This window comes from Alosa alosa, chromosome 9, assembly GCF_017589495.1.
Source record: "Alosa alosa isolate M-15738 ecotype Scorff River chromosome 9, AALO_Geno_1.1, whole genome shotgun sequence".
Classification (NCBI taxonomy): domain Eukaryota; kingdom Metazoa; phylum Chordata; class Actinopteri; order Clupeiformes; family Clupeidae; genus Alosa; species Alosa alosa.
This window is the reverse complement of record NC_063197.1, coordinates 33268321-33290625: the sequence shown is the minus strand read 5'-3', so window position 1 is coordinate 33290625 and position 22305 is coordinate 33268321. Positions and strand designations below refer to the sequence as shown.

The 22305-nt window shown below is 46.1% G+C and overlaps 1 protein-coding gene across 4 annotated transcripts in view; it reads right to left on the bottom strand.

Moving 5' to 3' along the window:
* LOC125300379 (cAMP-specific 3',5'-cyclic phosphodiesterase 4C-like) overlaps positions 1-22305 on the bottom strand; it is a 94459-nt gene that overhangs the window by 38554 nt on the left and 33600 nt on the right. The window contains exon 1 of one of the 4 annotated variants that reach the window (XM_048252271.1): positions 19316-19855. The exons of the other annotated variants lie outside the window; for them this stretch is intronic. Coding sequence (XP_048108228.1) covers positions 19316-19515 — 200 coding nt within the window. The 5' untranslated portion in view covers positions 19516-19855. Of the gene's footprint in view, positions 1-19315; positions 19856-22305 lie in introns of those variants that run through there. 4 annotated transcript variants of the gene reach the window in all.

Genomic DNA, 22305 nt, shown 5'->3' with positions numbered 1-22305 from the left:
GAGCACAAACTAAAAAAAAACAAAACAAATTCCTCTCTCTGTCTCTCTCTCTTTCTCTCTCTCTCTCTCTCTCACACACACACACACACACACACACACATACATAACCATGTTCAAGGAAATACACACAAAAACACCAAACAAGAACACACACACAGGCTTGCAAAGAGAAAACAGCCCCACACTGGCCACACACACACACACACACACACACACACACACACACACACACACAGTAGGCCAGGGAGTAAGTGGCTTTTCCACAGAGCTCCTTGTTTAAAGCGACTGCGAGCAGGCAAACAGGAAAGGGCCGAAAGGGTGATCACACACACACACACAGTCCCTACACACACACACACAAACAGTCCCTACACACACACACACACACACACACACACCTCCCACACACACACACACACACAGTCCCTACACACACACATCCACAAACAGTCCCTACACACACACACACAGTCCCTACACACACACACACAGTCCCTACACACACACACACACACACACACACACACACACACACACACACACACACACAGTCCCTACACACACACACACAGTCCCTACACACACACACACACACACACACACACACACACACACACAGTCCCTACACACACAGTACCTACACACACACACACACACACACACACAGTCCCTACACACACACACACACACACACACACACACACACAGTCCCTGCTTTAAACAGGAGCCCTAATAAAATAGGAGGTCAATATTTGCTCTGTGGACAGAAAGAGAGAGAGAGAGAGAGAGAGAGAGAAACCTGCACAGGAGAGAGAGAGAGAGAGAGAGAGAGAGAGGGAGAGAGAGAGAGAGAGGGAGAGAGAGAGAGAGAGGGAGAGCACATTAGCACACACACACACACACAGAGAGAGGGAGAGGGATAGTACACACACACACACACACAGAGAGAGAGAGGAGAGTAATAGTACCACACACACACACAGAGAGAGAGAGAGGGAGAGTAATAGTACCACACACACAGAGAGAGAGAGAGAGAGAGAGAGGAGAGTAATAGTACCCACACACACAGACACAGAGAGAGAGAGAGCACCACACACACACACACACAGAGAGAGAGAGAGAGAGTAATAGTACCACACACACACACACACAGAGAGAGAGAGAGAAAGAATAATAGTACCACACACACACACACACACAGAGAGAGAGAGAGAGAGAGAGAGAGAGAGAGAGAGAGAGAGGTGAACCCCCTCTTCCTTACTGAGCAAATAATGTAGGTGCATTAACTTCCCACAGGACACATTAGGGGACTTTTAATCTGCTTTTCCTTTGGGCAGCTCCTCCACTAACATCCCCCACCAGCAGACCGGCAATCCACTCCAAAATGATTTTTATTGTCTTCCTGATTTCTAACATTTCTGCTTATGATATGTGTTTTTAATGTTGTGTGCATCCATATTTGAGTGTGTTTGTAAGTATGCTTGTGTGTGAGTGTGTGTGTGTGCGTGCATGCCTGCATGTGTGTACGAGCGTACCTCTAAAAGCTGCCAGTCAGAAAGAGTGATGAGCTCTGGGACAAGGCAATCTCTGTCACACACACAAGGCTGGCATGCATGGTGCAGATGAAAATAGAAATGCCCGATCTGCACTATGCTCAAGTATGCACAAGTATGCACAAGTATGCACAAGTATGCACAAGTATGCACAAGTATGCACAAGTATGCACAAGTATGCACAAGTATGCACAAGTATGCACAAGTATGCACAAGTATGCACAAGTATGCACAAGTATGCACAAGTATGCACAAGTATGCACAAGTATGCACAAGTATGCACAAGTATGCACAAGTATGCACAAGTATGCACAAGTATGCACAAGTATGCACAAGTATGCACAAGTATGCACAAGTATGCACAAGTATGCACAAGTATGCACAAGTATGCACAAGTATGCACAAGTATGCACAAGTATGCACAAGTATGCACAAGTATGCACAAGTATGCACAAGTATGCACAAGTATGCACAAGTATGCACAAGTATGCACAAGTATGCACAAGTATGCACAAGTATGCACAAGTATGCACAAGTATGCACAAGTATGCACAAGTATGCACAAGTATGCACAAGTATGCACAAGTATGCACAAGTATGCACAAGTATGCACAAGTATGCACAAGTATGCACAAGTATGCACAAGTATGCACAAGTATGCACAAGTATGCACAAGTATGCACAAGTATGCACAAGTATGCACAAGTATGCACAAGTATGCACAAGTATGCACAAGTATGCACAAGTATGCACAAGTATGCACAAGTATGCACAAGTATGCACAAGTATGCACAAGTATGCACAAGTATGCACAAGTATGCACAAGTATGCACAAGTATGCACAAGTATGCACAAGTATGCACAAGTATGCACAAGTATGCACAAGTATGCACAAGTATGCACAAGTATGCACAAGTATGCACAAGTATGCACAAGTATGCACAAGTATGCACAAGTATGCACAAGTATGCACAAGTATGCACAAGTATGCACAAGTATGCACAAGTATGCACAAGTATGCACAAGTATGCACAAGTATGCACAAGTATGCACAAGTATGCACAAGTATGCACAAGTATGCACAAGTATGCACAAGTATGCACAAGTATGCACAAGTATGCACAAGTATGCACAAGTATGCACAAGTATGCACAAGTATGCACAAGTATGCACAAGTATGCACAAGTATGCACAAGTATGCACAAGTATGCACAAGTATGCACAAGTATGCACAAGTATGCACAAGTATGCACAAGTATGCACAAGTATGCACAAGTATGCACAAGTATGCACAAGTATGCACAAGTATGCACAAGTATGCACAAGTATGCACAAGTATGCACAAGTATGCACAAGTATGCACAAGTATGCACAAGTATGCACAAGTATGCACAAGTATGCACAAGTATGCACAAGTATGCACAAGTATGCACAAGTATGCACAAGTATGCACAAGTATGCACAAGTATGCACAAGTATGCACAAGTATGCACAAGTATGCACAAGTATGCACAAGTATGCACAAGTATGCACAAGTATGCACAAGTATGCACAAGTATGCACAAGTATGCACAAGTATGCACAAGTATGCACAAGTATGCACAAGTATGCACAAGTATGCACAAGTATGCACAAGTATGCACAAGTATGCACAAGTATGCACAAGTATGCACAAGTATGCACAAGTATGCACAAGTATGCACAAGTATGCACAAGTATGCACAAGTATGCACAAGTATGCACAAGTATGCACAAGTATGCACAAGTATGCACAAGTATGCACAAGTATGCACAAGTATGCACAAGTATGCACAAGTATGCACAAGTATGCACAAGTATGCACAAGTATGCACAAGTATGCACAAGTATGCACAAGTATGCACAAGTATGCACAAGTATGCACAAGTATGCACAAGTATGCACAAGTATGCACAAGTATGCACAAGTATGCACAAGTATGCACAAGTATGCACAAGTATGCACAAGTATGCACAAGTATGCACAAGTATGCACAAGTATGCACAAGTATGCACAAGTATGCACAAGTATGCACAAGTATGCACAAGTATGCACAAGTATGCACAAGTATGCACAAGTATGCACAAGTATGCACAAGTATGCACAAGTATGCACAAGTATGCACAAGTATGCACAAGTATGCACAAGTATGCACAAGTATGCACAAGTATGCACAAGTATGCACAAGTATGCACAAGTATGCACAAGTATGCACAAGTATGCACAAGTATGCACAAGTATGCACAAGTATGCACAAGTATGCACAAGTATGCACAAGTATGCACAAGTATGCACAAGTATGCACAAGTATGCACAAGTATGCACAAGTATGCACAAGTATGCACAAGTATGCACAAGTATGCACAAGTATGCACAAGTATGCACAAGTATGCACAAGTATGCACAAGTATGCACAAGTATGCACAAGTATGCACAAGTATGCACAAGTATGCACAAGTATGCACAAGTATGCACAAGTATGCACAAGTATGCACAAGTATGCACAAGTATGCACAAGTATGCACAAGTATGCACAAGTATGCACAAGTATGCACAAGTATGCACAAGTATGCACAAGTATGCACAAGTATGCACAAGTATGCACAAGTATGCACAAGTATGCACAAGTATGCACAAGTATGCTATGCAAAGTATGCACAAGTATGCACAAGTATGCTTGTGTGTGTGTGTGTCATAGCTGTGTGTTCATAGTTGAGAGTGTTTGCTTGTGTTTGTGTGAGTGCGGTGTGTGTCATGGTTGTGTGTTCATGTGTTTGCTTCTGTGTGTGTGGGTGTGGTGTGTCATGGCTGTGTGTTCATGTGTTTGCTTGTGTGTGTGTGAGTGCGGTGTGTGTCATGGCTGTGTGTTCATGTGTTTGCTTGTGTGTGTGTGAGTGCGGTGTGTGTCATGGCTGTGTGTTCATGTGTTTGCTTGTGTGTGTGTGAGTGCGGTGTGTGTCATGGTTGTGTGTTCATGTGTTTGCTTGTGTGTGTGTCATGGCTGTGTGTTTATGTGTTTGCTTGTGTGTGTGTGAGTGCGGTGTGTGTCATGGTTGTGTGTTCTGTGGTCAGGTCTCCAGAGTGGCCTCTCCTCTCACGCTCTGCCCTCTGCTGCTACACACACACACACACACACACACACGCACACACACACACACACGGAAAACACTGCAGCTACAACAACATGGAAAACACTCTGCAGATTTAATTAGACAGCACAGCTGAGTTCTCCACATTCAGCTCAAGAGATGTAAGAACATACACACACGCAGGCGCGCGCACACATACACACGCATGCATGTGCACACACAGACACACACACACACACACATACAGAGTGGCAGTATGTGGTTCAGCCAGTAGGTGTCACCCAAACTAAAGGAACTATCCGCAGATGGTGGCTGTGCATCTTCAGATTGACGTTAGAAAACCTCTCATCTAGGATAAAACATTGTGATTTTTTTCAGATTGACGTTAGAAAACCTCTCGTCTAGGATAAAACATTGTGATTTTTTCCCAGATTTTGGAAAATTATTCCCTCCCAATAAACTGGTTTTGGTTATCATTTGGTCTAATTAAAGTACTGGTTTCTTCAAAACCACAAACACATCTTCTGAATGGGGAACAGCAAAGTAATTTTCAATTTTACTTTTAGACTGCAAACGTGATTGCAAGAATGTGTATGTGTGTACTGTGCGTGTTGACAAGAGTGTGTATGTGTGTGTGTGTACACATGTACTGTGCGTGTTGACAAGAGTGTGTATGTGTGTGTGTGTACGCATGTACTGTGCGTTTCCATGGGTGTATTTCTATTCTTGTGTGTTTCTGTATGAGAATGGTAAAATAATCTGTATGGTGGTAATGCTGAGAACCTAAACACGCTGTTTAATATCTGCATGCAGCCGACTGAGAACACAATCTATAAATGTGTGTGTGTGTTTGTGTTTCCATAATGCACTTGTGTATGTCGGTACAGCACGTATGTGTGTGTGTGTGTGTGTGTTTCCATAATGCACTTGTGTATGTCCGTGCAGCACGTATTTATGTACAGTATGTGTGTGTGTGTGTTTGGTTCCCTGTGTGTCCTGTGTTATCATTGCAGTCCCTGGCATTCTTCTCTGTTTACTCAGGCTATTTCTGCGTTTATTATATTTCAGGCAAAGCTCGGTCAGCTGGGTCAGGACCCACTCGTCTCCAGAGAGCCCGCGTTTGTTCCGCTCTGATGCTAAAAAGACAGACAACCCCCGTCGAGTTCCGTCACCTGGCCCAGTCCCGGCCCGCGCCCCAGCCGCAAGTCAGCAACGTGTGGGGTGCAGGCAGCTGTCCTTGGAGCGAGCACAGACTGTGCTCCATCAGTGTGGCTATTCTTACTCCCCCCGACGTGGCCTTTAACGGCTCCCCCTGCTGGTGGGACCCCATATAGCAGCACTACTCAGCTAGCCACACAACTGCATACTTAATACAGACTGCAACACAACTTCTTCTCACGTCTCACGCATGTGTTTGCGCGCGCGCATGTGTGTGTGCGTGTCTGTGTGTGTGTGTGTGTGCATGCGTGCATGTGTATGTGTGTGTGTGCATGTGTGTGTGTGTGTGTGTGTGTGTGTGTGTGTGCGTGCGTGCATGTGTATGTGTGTGTGCGTGTCTCGTGTGTGTTTGTTTCGTTTCTGGTGACACATCTGGGCACCTTGTGTTTCTCTGGTACTCATATCTGGGCCATTGTTAGGATACACACCAGGACTACAAATAGGGCCTGCACTGAGGGGTGTGTGTGTGGGTGTGAGAGATCTGCTGTGAGAGAGGTGTGCTTATGAGTGTGTGTGAGAGATCTGTATGTGTGTATGTGCATGTGTGTGTGCATATGTGTGTGTGTGTGCATATGTGTGTGTGTGTGTGTGTGCATGCATATGTGTGTGTGTGTGTGTGTGCATGCATATGTGTGTATGTGTGTGCGCGCGCAGGAGAGGGTGAGCCCTTGAAGGGGGCAGGAGCCCCTCTTCTCTGGGACGCCGGGTTTCCCCTGGGAGCGAAGAGGAAGTGTGACCCTGTGTGGGAAGCAGCGGAGCGGAGGGCAAGACAACCACGGAGGAGGAGAAGAACAGAGGGATCACATCACCACACAGGAGGAGGAGAACAGAGGGATCACAGGAGGAGGAGAACAGAGGGATCACATGACCACAGAGAGAAGAGGAGGAGGAGAACAGAGGGATCACATGACCACGCAGGAGGAGGAGGAGAAGAACAGAGGGATCACATGACCACGCAGGAGGAGGAGGAGAAGAACAGAGGGATCACATGACCACGCAGGGGGGCCCAGGGTCACATGATCACAGGCACCACTCTGAGCGCAGCCTCTGAGCGCGAGCAGAGGAAGGTTTCTCCTTTCAGATGGAGCAGATCTCCATGACCTGTCCATTGGCAGCAGCATCAGCAGGTCAGCTCTCGCACGCCAGATCCGTTCTGGCCTTTTAAGGTATCCGCCTCTCCCCAAACCAAGGAATCTGAAAGCGTTTCCAAGTTGATGATAAGTGCAGCCGCACTGAACAACAGGGGGCTCTGATCCCAGCACTGACGTCAGCACATCTGGAAGTGATTGATCCTCTAAAAATAGCCCTGCCAGACCAAAGCCTTGGAACAACACTAGATTTTTAAATGATTAGGAAGTAAGGGGGAAAAAAAACACTTGCAAGTTGACGCCATTTCATTTGTAAAAGGAAAATAAAATGACCCATCCTCAACTCAGACACCTGTGGGATTTCTGTGATGTCCCCTGCAGTGCAGAGCTAATGAGCCACCAAATCCCAAAGCACAAACGCATGTCCTTCCAAAGAGACAAAGATCAGGCCTGGGTTGCACAAGCGCAGGCCCACCACGCGTCAACGAAAGCCTAACACAGAATGGGGAAACGTTTTGAGCATCTGATTTGCCGGTTGGGTGCTGGGATGCATTTCATTTGAGCTTTTGATCTCTCATGTTCTGTTCGTGTTGTGATATTTGTATTGCAGCATCTATTGTGAACCTACAGCACAGTCTTCATTTGCCATGCAGCTTGGATGTTAATCCTCATTTGTAAGTCCTTTTGGATAACAGCATCAACTAAATGAATAAATGATTTAAGACCACTTGAAATGACATTTTTGTTCAAACTTATCATGGAAATATACACATAGTGGAAATGTAGGCTTTCAATTGAGCACATGGATGTCGATTGAAATAGGGCACATGACACACAGGATATACACCTGGCGAGGACTCATAGCACTTTATCCTTGTGCTGCCTCTCTGGGCTCAGCATGATGTTACATGAACTTAAACCAGTGCTCAGGTGAACCTGGTAGATGTTACATGAACTTAAACCAGTGCTCAGGTGAACCTGGTAGTCAGTGCCATGTCACCGGCCTCCAGACGCCAGATTCTAAACTACACCACACAGATTCTAAACTACACCACACTGATTCTAAACTACACCACACTGATTCTAAACTACACCACACAGATTCTAAACTACACCAAACAGATTTGAATATGATCTGAATTTCTGCTTTTGCTGAACCTTTTTTTTACTGTAATATCAAAAAACACTTCAGTTAGGTTGTTTTGATAATATGATTTATTTTTACATTATCAAAACAACCCAACAGCAGCTTGATTGATATTACCTGGAATGCACAAAAAAAGATTTATGAATATTCATTACAATTACAATGTGCTTTTATAAATGAACTCTTCACATAAATATTAGGGATGGTCAAGGTTAAAAATACATATCTCTTTCTTTTGAGGAGAAATGGTGATATACAATTATGATATGATGTTATTAAAATCTTCATATAGTAATGTTCAGTGGTAAAGTATCAGTAGTTATGTGCTTCATATCAATGATTAAAAACCCATTAATAAATAAATAATAAAAACAACTTTGTTGTTTATCCAAATAGTTTCATTCAACTGAAACAAATAACAAATAAATTGCATAAACAGGTACAGAATGCAAACATTACACATAGACATACACCAATAGAGATGTATGGCAAATTCTTAGCAGCATAGAAGCACCATCCCACAGTGTTTCCCACAGAATTGAATTCTATTTGTGGTGGTAGGTTTGCAGAATTAACTTGAATGCAACAGTTTTTAACACATTAGTGCAGCGTGGTTATGATGCTAATCATATTTAAGCACAATCTAGTACAACCTGGAAAATCATTGTGTGGTGGTCAATGTTGATATTGTGGTGGGCCGCCACAAATAAGTCAATGTATGGGAAACACTGATCCCAGTATACAATATATGATATGATATGCCGCATCCCAGTATACAATATATGATATGATATGCCGCATCCCTTATAGATAGACTGTGTGCACGCTGTGGGCCCTTTCTCACACACAATGGAGCAAGTATGTATCAAGCAGTATGCATCAATTGAAGTGTGTATGAAGTAGTATGTATCGACTGAAGTGTGTATGAAGTAGTATGTATCGACTGAAGTGTGTATCAAGTAGAATTGTTGAATCAAACAGCCGTGAGACTTGCGTCAGACAACAATCAGTCACAACAAACCCCAACCCCCACACACACACACACACACACACACACACAAACACCTATCTGTCTTTCCAAGAAAGACGTCAGAGGCACACACACCTGTTCATCCGTTAATCTGACATCTGTTACATCAACACACCTGAGCTCTCAACTCAGCTCAACTCAACTCAACTCAACTCAACTCAGCTCAGCTCAGCTCAGCTCAGCTCAGCTCAGCTCAGCTCAGCTCAGCTCAGCTCAGCTCAGCTCAACTCAACTCAACTCAGCTCAGCTCAGCTCAGCTCAGCTCAGCTCAGCTCAGCTCAGCTCAGCTCAGCTCAGCTCAACTCAACTCAACTCAACTCAACTCACACCAACTCCACTCAACTCAACTCAGCTCAGCTCTCACACCAACTCCACTCAACTCAACTCAGCTCAGCTCAGCTCAGCTCAGCTCAGCTCAGCTCAGCTCAGCTCAGCTCAGCTCAGCTCAACTCAACTCAACTCAGCTCAACTCAACTCAACTCTCACACCAACTCCACTCAACTCAACTCAGCTCAGCTCAACTCAACTCAACTCAGCTCAGCTCAGCTCAGCTCAGCTCAGCTCAGCTCAGCTCAGCTCAGCTCAACTCAACTCAACTCAGCTCAGCTCAGCTCAGCTCAACTCAACTCAACTCAGCTCAGCTCAGCTCAACTCAACTCAACTCAACTCAACTCAACTCAACTCACACCAACTCCACTCAACTCCACTCAACTCAACTCAACTCTCACACCAACTCCACTCAACTCAACTCAGCTCAGCTCAGCTCAGCTCAGCTCAGCTCAGCTCAGCTCAGCTCAGCTCAGCTCAGCTCAGCTCAGCTCAGCTCAGCTCAGCTCAGCTCAGCTCAGCTCAGCTCAGCTCAGCTCAGCTCAGCTCAGCTCAGCTCAGCTCAGCTCAGCTCAGCTCAGCTCAGCTCAGCTCAGCTCAGCTCAGCTCAGCTCAGCTCAGCTCAGCTCAGCTCAGCTCAGCTCAGCTCAGCTCAGCTCAGCTCAGCTCAGCTCAGCTCAGCTCAGCTCAGCTCAGCTCAGCTCAGCTCAGCTCAGCTCAGCTCAGCTCAGCTCAACTCAACTCAGCTCAGCTCAACTCAACTCAACTCAGCTCAACTCAGCTCAGCTCAGCTCAGCTCAGCTCAGCTCAGCTCAGCTCAGCTCAGCTCAGCTCAGCTCAGCTCAGCTCAGCTCAGCTCAGCTCAGCTCAGCTCAGCTCAGCTCAGCTCAGCTCAGCTCAGCTCAGCTCAGCTCAGCTCAGCTCAGCTCAGCTCAGCTCAGCTCAGCTCAGCTCAGCTCAACTCAACTCAACTCAACTCAGCTCAGCTCAGCTCAGCTCAGCTCAGCTCAGCTCAGCTCAGCTCAGCTCAGCTCAGCTCAGCTCAGCTCAGCTCAGCTCAGCTCAGCTCAGCTCAGCTCAGCTCAGCTCAGCTCAGCTCAGCTCAGCTCAGCTCAGCTCAGCTCAGCTCAGCTCAGCTCAGCTCAGCTCAGCTCAGCTCAGCTCAGCTCAGCTCAGCTCAGCTCAGCTCAGCTCAGCTCAGCTCAGCTCAGCTCAGCTCAACTCAACTCAACTCAACTCAGCTCAGCTCAGCTCAGCTCAGCTCAGCTCAGCTCAGCTCAGCTCAGCTCAGCTCAGCTACAACTCTCACACCAACTCCACTCAACTCAACTCAACTCAACTCAACTCAACTCAACTCTCACACCAACTCCACTCAACTCCACTCAACTCAACTCAACTCAACTCAACTCAACTCTCACACCAACTCCACTCCAACTCCACTCAACTCAACTCAACTCAACTCACACCAACTCCACTCCACTCAACTCCACTCAACTCAACTCAACTCAACTCAACTCAACTCAACTCTCACACCAACTCCACTCAACTCCACTCCACTCAACTCAACTCAACTCAACTCAACTCAACTCAGCTCAGCTCAACTCAACTGTCTGGCTGCTGCAGAGGAAAGTAAAACGGCAGAAAGCTGAAAAAAGGAGGCAAAGAAAAGCAGAGAAGTGAGTGATGAAGAAGCAGCAGCAGGGAAATGCACATCCAGCCTTTCACACAGTGGAGTGGGAGACAGCTAACTCTCCCAGGATGCTACTTTAGGATGGGGAGGGGGGGGCTGCTGTCAGGTCACAGTGAGCTGAAGTGATCTGAGACAGGCTAGCCAGAGCACTCATGTTGTGCTGCAGAGCTGGGGTAGTTGTGCTGGGTGCTGCATTGAGACAGGCTAGTCAGAACTGGGGTAGTTGTAGTGGCTGCTGCATTGAGACAGGCTAGTCAGAATGGCAGAAGGGAATGACCAGTGAAAAGAATGGCAGGTCACAGAGAGGTCCGACACACACACAGTATTCTGTATGCCCAGACACACACACACACACACACACACACACACACACACACACAGTATTCTGTATGCCCAGACACACACACACACTAGGGCTGTAACGATATACGATTCGAACCCGAAATCGCGACATTCATATCTACGTTACTGTGATACAGGTTATCTAGAACAAAACCCTACCAACAGCTTATCTAGAACAGAATCCTACCAACAGCTTATCTAGAACAGAATCCTACCAACAGCTTCTCTAGAACTGACACAATAGACCAGCTCATGCTTTTCCACGTATGATCAAAACATGAACAGCAATATTTTTGTCATTTCTGTCTCCTTACATTGCCCTGCTGGGATAATTGCTTACATGATCCATGATCATTGTCTGTGTTAAATGCAAGGCAGGTTCATCTGTGTGTGCTTGTGTCTAGTATTTATAGAGACGCTGTCACCTTAACGTGCCTTGTGGCCTGCGGAGGAACTAGGTCAGACTGCATGTGGGTCAGTGCAAGCAGGCACCAAGGTCAAATACTCAGGTAGGCTCTACCCAACTAGGAGAATAACACTGCACGTATACACACACACACACACACACAGACACACACACACACACACACAGGCAGACACACACACACACACACAAAAACACACACACACACACAGACCGGCACAGGCACACAGACACACACACACATACACACACACACACACACACACACACACACACAAAGAGTTTGGTTGAGAGATTGGGTTTTGGGAAAACACCATGCGGGAGGAGATGAGTGTGTGGCTTTAATCTTGGTCTAATATTTGAGTTGGCCAATCACCAGCTGGGACAAGGCAGGGAAAGGTTCTCAAAAACCCACCAGCTGGGACGAGGCAGAAAAAAGGTTCTCAAAAACCCACCAGCTGGGACGAGGCAGAAAAAAGGTTCTCAAAAACCCACCAAGTCCAACCGCTGTCACATGCATTCACCACGGCAGCCATTTTAATCATTTAACAACGTCAATCTCCATGTCTAGTCTTCTTCACAAACAAAACAATATATATAACAGTATATAACAGTATACACATACACACACACACACACACACAAAATTGAGCACCAGATGGCGAGTTGGATGAGACACTAGTTACATCAGCAACCAGTAAATAAGATTTTAACAGCAGCGTGTTTCAAATCATATTTCTCATAGTGAAATATGTATGTAAATACCTATATACCAACTCCATGTTGTGCAGCTCTAATGAATCAGCAGAGATGCCAACAAGCACACACACACACACACACACACACACACACACACACACAGTTGGCTCCTCTGTGCCATGATTAACATCTGACTGCTTGTGATCATGCCACATTACTAGGAGACAAAATCATCAGTGTGTGTGTGTGTGGATATAACAGACAGCACACTACATCCATCAGCTGATTCACATCTTTACAGAGGCTGACCATTTCACACTGACCCTGTTTTTAACCTAGGTTGACCTCTCAACCACCAAATGACTTTCGGTCAAGAGAGTGATGCCAGTGATGAATATTAGCGATTACTTAACCCATCCACAATACTAGGGCAAATGTAAAAATACATTAAGCTAATCCTAATAATTATTTTAGCCACAAGCACTTTGCGATGGAGCATAGTGTGTAAAAATTGCATTTGGGGCTTTCTGCTATATGAGAGCTATCACTCTACTATTATTCCCAGTTATTATCATGGAAAATATAATGTTCAGATATGCAACAAATCACTGTATTATAATGGCATTGTATTTTTCGAATGTATTCATTTGTTGCTTTTATTTTTCCTTCCAACTTGCTGAGGCCCCCCTGGCACCCCCTCGCGGCCCCCACTTTGAAAACCACTGTTCTATACAGTAAGTTCTATGTAGAATGTTCTATACAGTAAGTTCTATGTAGAATGTTCTATACAGTATGTTCTATGTAGAATGTTCTATGTAGAATGTTCTATACAGTAAGTTCTATGTAGAATGTTCAGTGCCTTTTCCACGGTTCCCTTCACAGTGAGGAAAAGCATTGGGTATGAGACAGCAACGCTGCGCATTAATCACCGGTTGAACCCGTAAAACATGTCAGCAGTAACAGTGAGGGAGAGAGCTGGGGAATCAAACACAAACACGAATTAAAGAAACACTGCAGTCAAGAATAACACTGAAACGAAGGACAGAAACCCACAAGAAAACTCAGGGATAGAAATCAATAAAAACATCAATAGGAGTCTGGTTGAAATTGTAATGGCTTTGAAATCAAAATCTGTGGTTGACTCTAGCCGTCTGGCAGTTTCTCTCAGTCTCCTCCAGAAGTCAGCGAGTGCACGCACACACACACACACACACACACACACATTCACACACACTGCTCCATTAAGTCCGATCGGACCTTCACCTCTGGGTAAATAGGAATGTGTGGCCAATGGCATGCAGGAACAGACTGAAGTGACTGGGCTCATCAGAGGAACAACACTGATCATTGCCTATGACAGTGCCACTGGTCACCCCACTGAGATGGGAGTTGGTATGATCTCAGGGCTGTGTGTGTGTGTGTGTGTGTGTGACTGTGTGCTATACGCAAGGCTGTGTATACGGTGGGACTGGATCCATAGGAAGCCTCGGCAGGTCTGCATGCTCTGTGTGGTCTGTCTGTGCGATTGCCTGTTTACTGTACGTAAGATGGTGTTTATGCAGCTTCCCCTCAGCACATTGCCTAACCTGGTGAAGCTATGGCGCTAACCTGCTAGAGCCCCTGAGACACACAGCTCATTTGAGCTACAGTGTTTACTGTTTACTGTTACACACACACACACACACACACACACACACATACATACTGAGCCCTCCTACCCCCAAATCTTCAGAACACCCTGTGGTATGAAAGCCACAGAACTACATGAACGCAGGCTCTCACTAAACCAGGCTGCTATGGCAACCCACAGGACACCTGTGCAGGTAGATGGAGAGGTGAGGGCCACAAGCGTCACACTGGCATGTCCTGTCGTGGACGTCTCACACACACTCTGGGTGCCCAGTGCGAGTCTGATGGTGGCTGGGCACAGAGACATGCCAGATTGGCCATTATACACACACACACACACAGGCTTATTGTTTGTGAGAGGCTCAACTTAGTCTGCTGTGAGGAGTGCTACACGGTTAGCACCACACTGGCATTTTAAGTCTTGTGTTGATGGTGTAGTGTGTGTGTGTGTGTGTGTGATGGATGCTGGAGCTGGGCCGTGCTGTATTATGAGAGTCCCTCTGGACACCGTGAGCCTTTCATTAAATGCCTCTGCATTTAGCGTGCTCAGTTTCAGTTCAATGACCATGTCAACACCCACTGGTCAAATACTGATAATGTTCAACATGGTCTATTCAACGCACACTCACAAGGCAACAAGGTGCGTGTGTGTGTGTGTGCGTGTGTGTGTGTGTGTTTGTGGGTGTGTGTGTGTTTGTACGTAGGGGGTTATCTACTGAGCTGGTGTGTCTCATGTGAGAAAAAGGCAACCTCTGGACCACCTCGAACAAAGAGATGGACTTTCAAACACTCCCTGGAGCGTCTGGCTCAATGATTAGCCAAGAGTGGGCACAAATGTAGTGTTCCCTGAATGCGTTCTCACATGCTGTCGGCTGGAAGACGAAAAACAAATAAGAGGCCATAGCGATCAAAGAACCAAAACGCTTGGCCAAAACTCATATTTTGAAATACCACAAATATAGATGAGATCTAACTCAAGCTACCCAGCACCATTTATGGGACAAAGAGCTGTTAGAGAGAGATGGCATAAATATTATGTGTAGAGATTTGCATCAAAGTGTTCTACTAGGATTAGAAGATATTTTCCAAGACATGTTTTATTAGAGGCCTGTATTTACATTACAATTTATCAGTCTGTTTGACCGCTGGGATCCGACCTTTTGGCCGTGCTGTAATTGCCTCCCTGCCTGGCGATCACAGTGCTGCAGGACGGCTACAAAAGCCTGGGATTGTCTGCCCCGCAAACATAAACATTACAAACAAGAGAGAAAGAAGGGCTGAATTGTGCATGGCTGTTTTAGACCCTAAAAATTTTATTAAAAAAGAGAGCAAAAACGAGCAATTGTACCACTGTTTTCCCATAGCTCTTTACAATCCTTACTGACCCTCACGCATGTCTGGTCTCACCTCCATACATTCCTTCTGTGGGCCCTGAGGATGGCGCTGAGGATGGAGCTGAGGATGGAGCTGAGGACTGCACTGCAGCAGATGCTATAGGCCCTGAGGATGGAGCTGAGGATGGAGCTGGGGATGGAGCTGAGGACTGCACTGCAGCAGATGCTATAGGCCCTGAGGATGGAGCTGAGGATGGAGCTGAGGACTGCACTGCAGCAGATGCTATAGGCCCTGAGGATGGAGCTGAGGATGGAGCTGAGGACTGCACTGCAGCAGATGCTATGGGCCCTGAGGATGGAGCTGAGGATGGAGCTGAGGACTGCACTGCAGCAGATGCTATGGGCCCTGAGGATGGAGCTGAGGACTGCACTGCAGCAGATGCTATGGGCCCTGAGGATGGAGCTGAGGACTGCACTGCAGCAGATGCTATGGGCCCTGAGGATGGAGCTGAGGACTGCAGCACATACTTATATTCAGCTCATGGAGGACTTAGAGCCATCCGTCAGTTTCTCTGTCTCCCCCAGTAGTCCCCTTTCTCAGCGTACACGCACACACACACACACACACACACACACACACACACACACACACGCGCACACGCACACGCACACACACACACACACACACACACACACACGCACACACACACTGCTGTCCATCCTCCCTCATAAAACCCTGCCAGTTTCTGCTGTAAATCACCTGCAGGAGGCCGCCACTCCTCTTCTGGAACCGTCTCCTCCTCTCCTCTCTCCCTTCCTCTCCTCCCCTCTCATCTCATCTGCCCTCCCCTCCCTTGCTCTCCCCTTCCCTCATCTCCTTTTCCCTCCTCTCCTCTCCTCTCCTCTCCGCCATGCAGATGATCCTGTGGAGGTCCACATGCCGACCTCGTGGTCACAGCCCTCTCTGCTCCAAAACAGCCCTCTGACGTCATGCTCCACAGGGACCACTCACTGCCATCTGCTCCAATCAAAACAATGCGCCGGAAATGTTTATTTGGGAGGGTGGGAGGGGGGCATATGAGGGCGGAGAGGACGCTCACATTCCTCCACTCAATGATTTCATTTGAAATAAGAGCAGGAGCAGGGGGTGGAGGTGGGGTGGGGGGTGTAAGTCAACGCTATGGGAAAGGTTTGTAAGAGCACAAAGCACCGGCCATCCGAGAGGAGGAACTGGGAATAAAACTAGGTCTAAATATTTGATTTGGATGCAGTGGCCTTCATCTAAACGCCTCGGGGTGGAAATAAATCTCACCAAACAAAACCAGGCAGGAACGATTCCTAAACAAAACAAAGATAACAAGTCTGAATACATACTTGTCACGAAAATAGCAGAATCCCAATGCAGCAGACCAAAAGATATTGCTTCAGGCTCCAATCAGACTGTATCCACACAGTTAAGGCAGACTTCATCAGCACTGGCTCACAGAGTCCACAGGAGTGTGTGTGTGTGTGTGTGTGTGTGTGTTTGCAGAGATATATATAAAAGTCTCGTTTGGCAGAGAGCTTCACCACTGCACCTACAGGACCTACACTACATAAAATTAAATCTAATTAATCTTAAATTACGATCAAAAAATCTATACGGTATTGTTTTTAGTATGAAGAGAGCACCCTCTCAAAAGATCATTTTGACTTAATTTAAGAACACTTTGACTTATTTTAAGGAGTCTTGTCAAGACAAATTTGCTAAACGCACAGGCAGACAAATTTGCTTAAAGGAATTGTCCGGAGTAAAATGCACTTTAGATCAATTTACGGATGATTGGGAGTACATACGTTGAGTAACACGCTCTGGAAATTCACAATTTTGTCGCCGTTTAAAAAAAAAAAAAAAACATAGTCCAGTATTTCTTTCGAAATTGAAATTGAAATGAAGTTGTATGGACTATGTTTAAAAAAAAACAACAAAAAAAAACGGCGATGAAATTGTGAATTTCCAGAGCGTGTTACTCCACCCTCAGCAATCGACTCCTACGGACTTTCCCCTGAAGACGCCAGCTGCAGCAGCAACATTTCCGGAAAGGTACTGGCTTGATGAAATTCATTCTGGACTCTCTATCCGACCACATAAAGACCTCGGGATACTTCGGTTTGGCTTTAGGGACCCTCTACTCACTACCACGTAAGTGTGATGTTGTTTGGAACTGTACAAGAGGTATAAAAATAGCGTTTTGTAGGCGAAATGACATGCCCTGGTCACTTCCAGGCTAACGAGTTTTGACTAAAAAAACGGTAAAATCGAACTTTCTCAAAACACATCCGAATGACATGATTTTGATGTCAACTCAACGTATGTACTCCCAATCATCCGTAAATTGATCTAAAGTGCATTTTACTCCGGATAATTCCTTTAATGCACTGGCAGACAAATTTGCTTGTTTTCAGGATGAGACGCCTTAAAATAAGTCAAACTCTTCTTAAATTAAGGCAAATGATTTGATGAGAAAGGGCTAGGTAAGCCTCATTATACTGAAAACAATCCCAACTAGGTTTTTTGATCTTTATATGAAATTAATAACACTTAGATTTTACTAGGCAAGCAGTTTTTGCAGTGTACAGGACGAGGGCACGGTTGTCCATTCCTGAGCCAGAACAGAAGTAGCCCCTGAAACCAAAACAACTGTCTCTGCAACCGTCTCTGCATCACGTCAAGCCGGAGAACGCCACGGTAGACCTGTCCAGATAACGGAGAGCGCCACACACACAACAGACAACAGATACTCCGGGATACTCAGGCCCTCCGTTCTCCTCCAGACCAGCAGGAGCAGATGGAGAGCCTTCTCAACAGCAGACACCAAGCTCAGAGGAGATCAGAGAAGCCACACACACACACCCATACAGGAGTCCAAGGATGCGTGTGGGTGTGTCTGTCAGTAAGAACAAGAACTTGTGTACTGTGAGCACTAACTGTGTGTATGCTAAGTCCTTTACCTGACTAGACCTGTGTGTAAATGTGTATGTGTGTGTATGCTAAGTCCTTTACCTGACTAGACCGGTGTGTAAATGTGTATGCTAAGTCCTTTACCTGACTAGACCTGTGTGTAAATGTGTATGTGTGTGTATGCTAAGTCCTTTACCTGACTAGACCGGTGTGTAAATGTGTATGCTAAGTCCTTTACCTGACTAGACCTGTGTGTAAATGTGTATGTCTGTGTGTGCTAAGTCGTTCACCTGACTAGACCTGTGTGTAAAGGTGTATGTGTGAGTCGGGCACAAATTAATTGTGTGTTAGTGTAATAATGTGCTTGCATGTGTGCATGTACGTGTGAGCATGCAAAGTGCTATATTTGAATAGGAAGTCTATGTGTGTGTGTGTGTGTGTGTGTGTGTATGTATGTGTGCGTGAACATGTGTGTGTGTGTACATGTGTGTGCATGCTGAGCATGTGAAACATGTGAATGTGACCCAAGAGTGTGAGTGTGTGAAGACTGTTATGTATGTGTGTATGCATGTGTGCTGTTTTTTTTGTGTGTGTGTGTGTACTGTAGATGTGTGTGTTCTGCTGTGGACCTGGGAGTGTACAGTATGTGTGTGTGTCAAGACGTGAGTGTTCTACGCTGTTCCTGAGAGTGTGTGTGTCTGTGTGTGTTTAGATGTATGTGTTCTGCGCTGTTCCAGAGAGAGTGTGTGTGTGTGTGTGTCTAGACGTGTGTGTTCTGTGCGGTACCTGGGCGGGTATGCCAGTGTGAACCTCCTCTGCAAAGTGATGCTGCGATTCATGAGAAGCTTCCGGAAGAGCAGCGGGGAGTTTCGGGGGGACATGCGCGGAGAGCCGCCAGCTGGCGACGAGGGCCCCGACCGCGGCTTCAGCCTGATAGGCTGCGTCCTGGCGTTGGGGCTGCCGCACTCCCAGAATCCTTCACTCATAGCGCAGCCCGCTTCAGATCCACACACTCAACCACCTCACGCGCACGTACACTCACACACTCAGCCGAGTGCCGGCCTCTTTTCGCAATCCCGCGCGCCGCTGAATCAACACGGCCCCGACAGGTGGGCAAACACACACACTCAGCTCCAGGGGTACTGCGGCACTCGATCCTCATAACTCCCGGCGAGTGGTGCAATGGGGCTCCTCATCTTAACCCCCTCAGCCCCCCACACTGATCCGAGCTGAGAGCGGGCCTGCTGTTGTCTGGTTACTCAGCACTGGCTGTAGCCTGCAGTCCAAGAGTGGCGCGTGTGTGTGTGTGTGTGTGTGTCTGTGTGTGTGAGGGCAGCCCGGTATATGCACTTTGACAGACACAGACACAAGTGTGGTCAGGCCCTCCCCTCCCCTCTCCTCCTCTCCTGGAGTGGTTTGTTTACATAGCGAAGAGGCCTTCCCTCCACTGCCTAAATATGGCCTGCTGAAAGCTGCTTGGGGTGGAGGTGGAGGGGGCCCAGGCAGGACAAGCCAACAGCATGAAGGCAAGAGGAGGCCAGAACACAGGAGAGGGGAGGGGGGGAGAGGGGAGGAGGGGGTCAGAACACAGAAGAGAAGAGGAGAGGGGGCGGGGGTGAGAGAGAGGGAGGGGGGGCAAGAACAATCCAGAGACATGCATACCGCCCCTATATCCTACCCCACACACACACACACACACACACACACACACACACACACACACACAGAGCTTACATATAAAGCCAATAAGTCATGCATTGGCCACATAAAAGCATGTAGTTTCCTTAGTATTTACTCTGCAGGCTAGGAGGAGTGTAGCGTGTTTATAGGCATTCGGAGTGAGCTGTGGGGTGGTCTTACATGGGTGCCAGGTGGGCACCTGACTGAAGACTGGAGCCAGGGCATGGGGAGAGGGTGCCAGGTGGGCACCTGACTGAAGACCGGAGCCAGGGCATGGGCAGAGGCTCATGTGGGACGTTCTAGTGGGATGGTAACCTTGCTGTATGCTTGTAGTTAATGGATGTTGAAGGAGGTACTTACTCCCTCTACATGCTTGTAGTAAATGGTGAGCTGGCGCCATATTGGCTGTAGTGGAAGAGCATTAGCATCACTGAGACATTTGCTTCTGTGAACACACTTTCATGCAGCATCCTGTATACACTGTGCTTACTGGCGGAGTGCGTACATTTGAACAGAAGAGTGTCGTCTCATCTATTGTCCTCTATTCGACAGTGACCTGGTCGTACTGTGTCAAAAGAGGAACAGTTTATGTTATAACTTGCTTGTACCTCTGTAAAGTGTGTTTTCCACCATCCAGGGACTACCAGTGCACTTCCTGTCGTTGGAATTTTCAGTGTGAACGCCCTCAGAAGGGCTGAGACATTCAGTCGAGCTAGCACACATAGCGCTCACATTCATTAGAGCTCTTGCTAGCGCTCCCCTAAGCATCACTGAGACATTCAGTAGAGCTAGTAATAATAATAATAATAATAATAATAATAAAGCTTTATTTGTATAGCACCTTTCATACACAGAATGCAGCTCAAAGTGCTTTACATTTGAAGCATGTAACACAATAATAGTCAGTCAGTCATTATCAATCACTTTTCTTTGCTGTTTATGATATACTCAGCAACATATCAAAAATATAGAAAATGGCGTCATAAGACTGGCAGCCTTAACCCTCTTACCCCCACAAGCCGCCATATATGGCAACTGTGGCAAGGAAAAACTCCCATATTCCAGGAAGAAACCTTGAGCAGAACCTGACTTAATAGGGAGCCCATCTGCTTCTGGCTGGCTGCGCCTCCAATAGTAGCAGATGTAGAATAATCTGAAAAATGTAGTCTACAGGATAAGATGAGTTAACTAAAAGCTTTCCTGTACAGGTATGTTTTCAGATCTTTTTAAAATATTTACTGAACTTCGCCTGCTTGATGTACAGAGGCAGGGTGTTCCATAGTTTGGGGGCATAATGGATAAACGCAGCTTCTCCACTTTGTTTGTGGAGCACTTTGGAGTGCGATTAAAAGATTAGAATTGGATGATCTAAGTTTCCTTTGTGGTTGATAAGATATTAAAAGCTCAGAGATATATGAAGGTGCTATGCCATTCAGAGCTTTGTAAGTAATTAACATAACCTTAAAATCAATTCTATAGGAAATAGGGAGCCAGTGCAGTTCAGCCAACACAGGGGTGATGTGTTCTCTCTTCTTAGTCTTAGTTAAAAGTCTAGCCGCAGAGTTCTGTATGAGTGCCAATTTCTTTAGATGTTTTTGGGAAGACCAGTGAAAAGTGCATTGCAGTAGTCCAACCTGCTAGTGATAAAGGCGTGAATTAGTTTTTCTGCATCTTGTTGAGTTAAAAGGGCAGCACTTTGGCAATGTTTCTCAAGTGGAAATAGGCTGTCTGAGGAACTTTACTGATATGGGGCTTAAAACTTAACTCTGCATCTAAGATGACACGAGGCTTGTTATTTTTGGTTTGACCTGGTGTGCCAAGTTCCCCAGATTACTAAGAATAATATCTACAACTTTAGTTTTGGTCCAACCAGAAGTACCTCTGTTTTGTCATCATTTAGTTTCAAAAGTTTTTGCTCATCCACTGATTAATGGAGGTTAGGCATGCAGTGAGGGAGCAAAGGCCATCTGGGTTAGTTGGCTCCACAGAAAGATACAATTGGGTATCATCTGCGTAGCTGTGGAAGTTTACATTATGCTGACTTATGGCGTTTCCCAATGGAAGCATATATAGAAAATAGCAGGGGACCAAGGCAG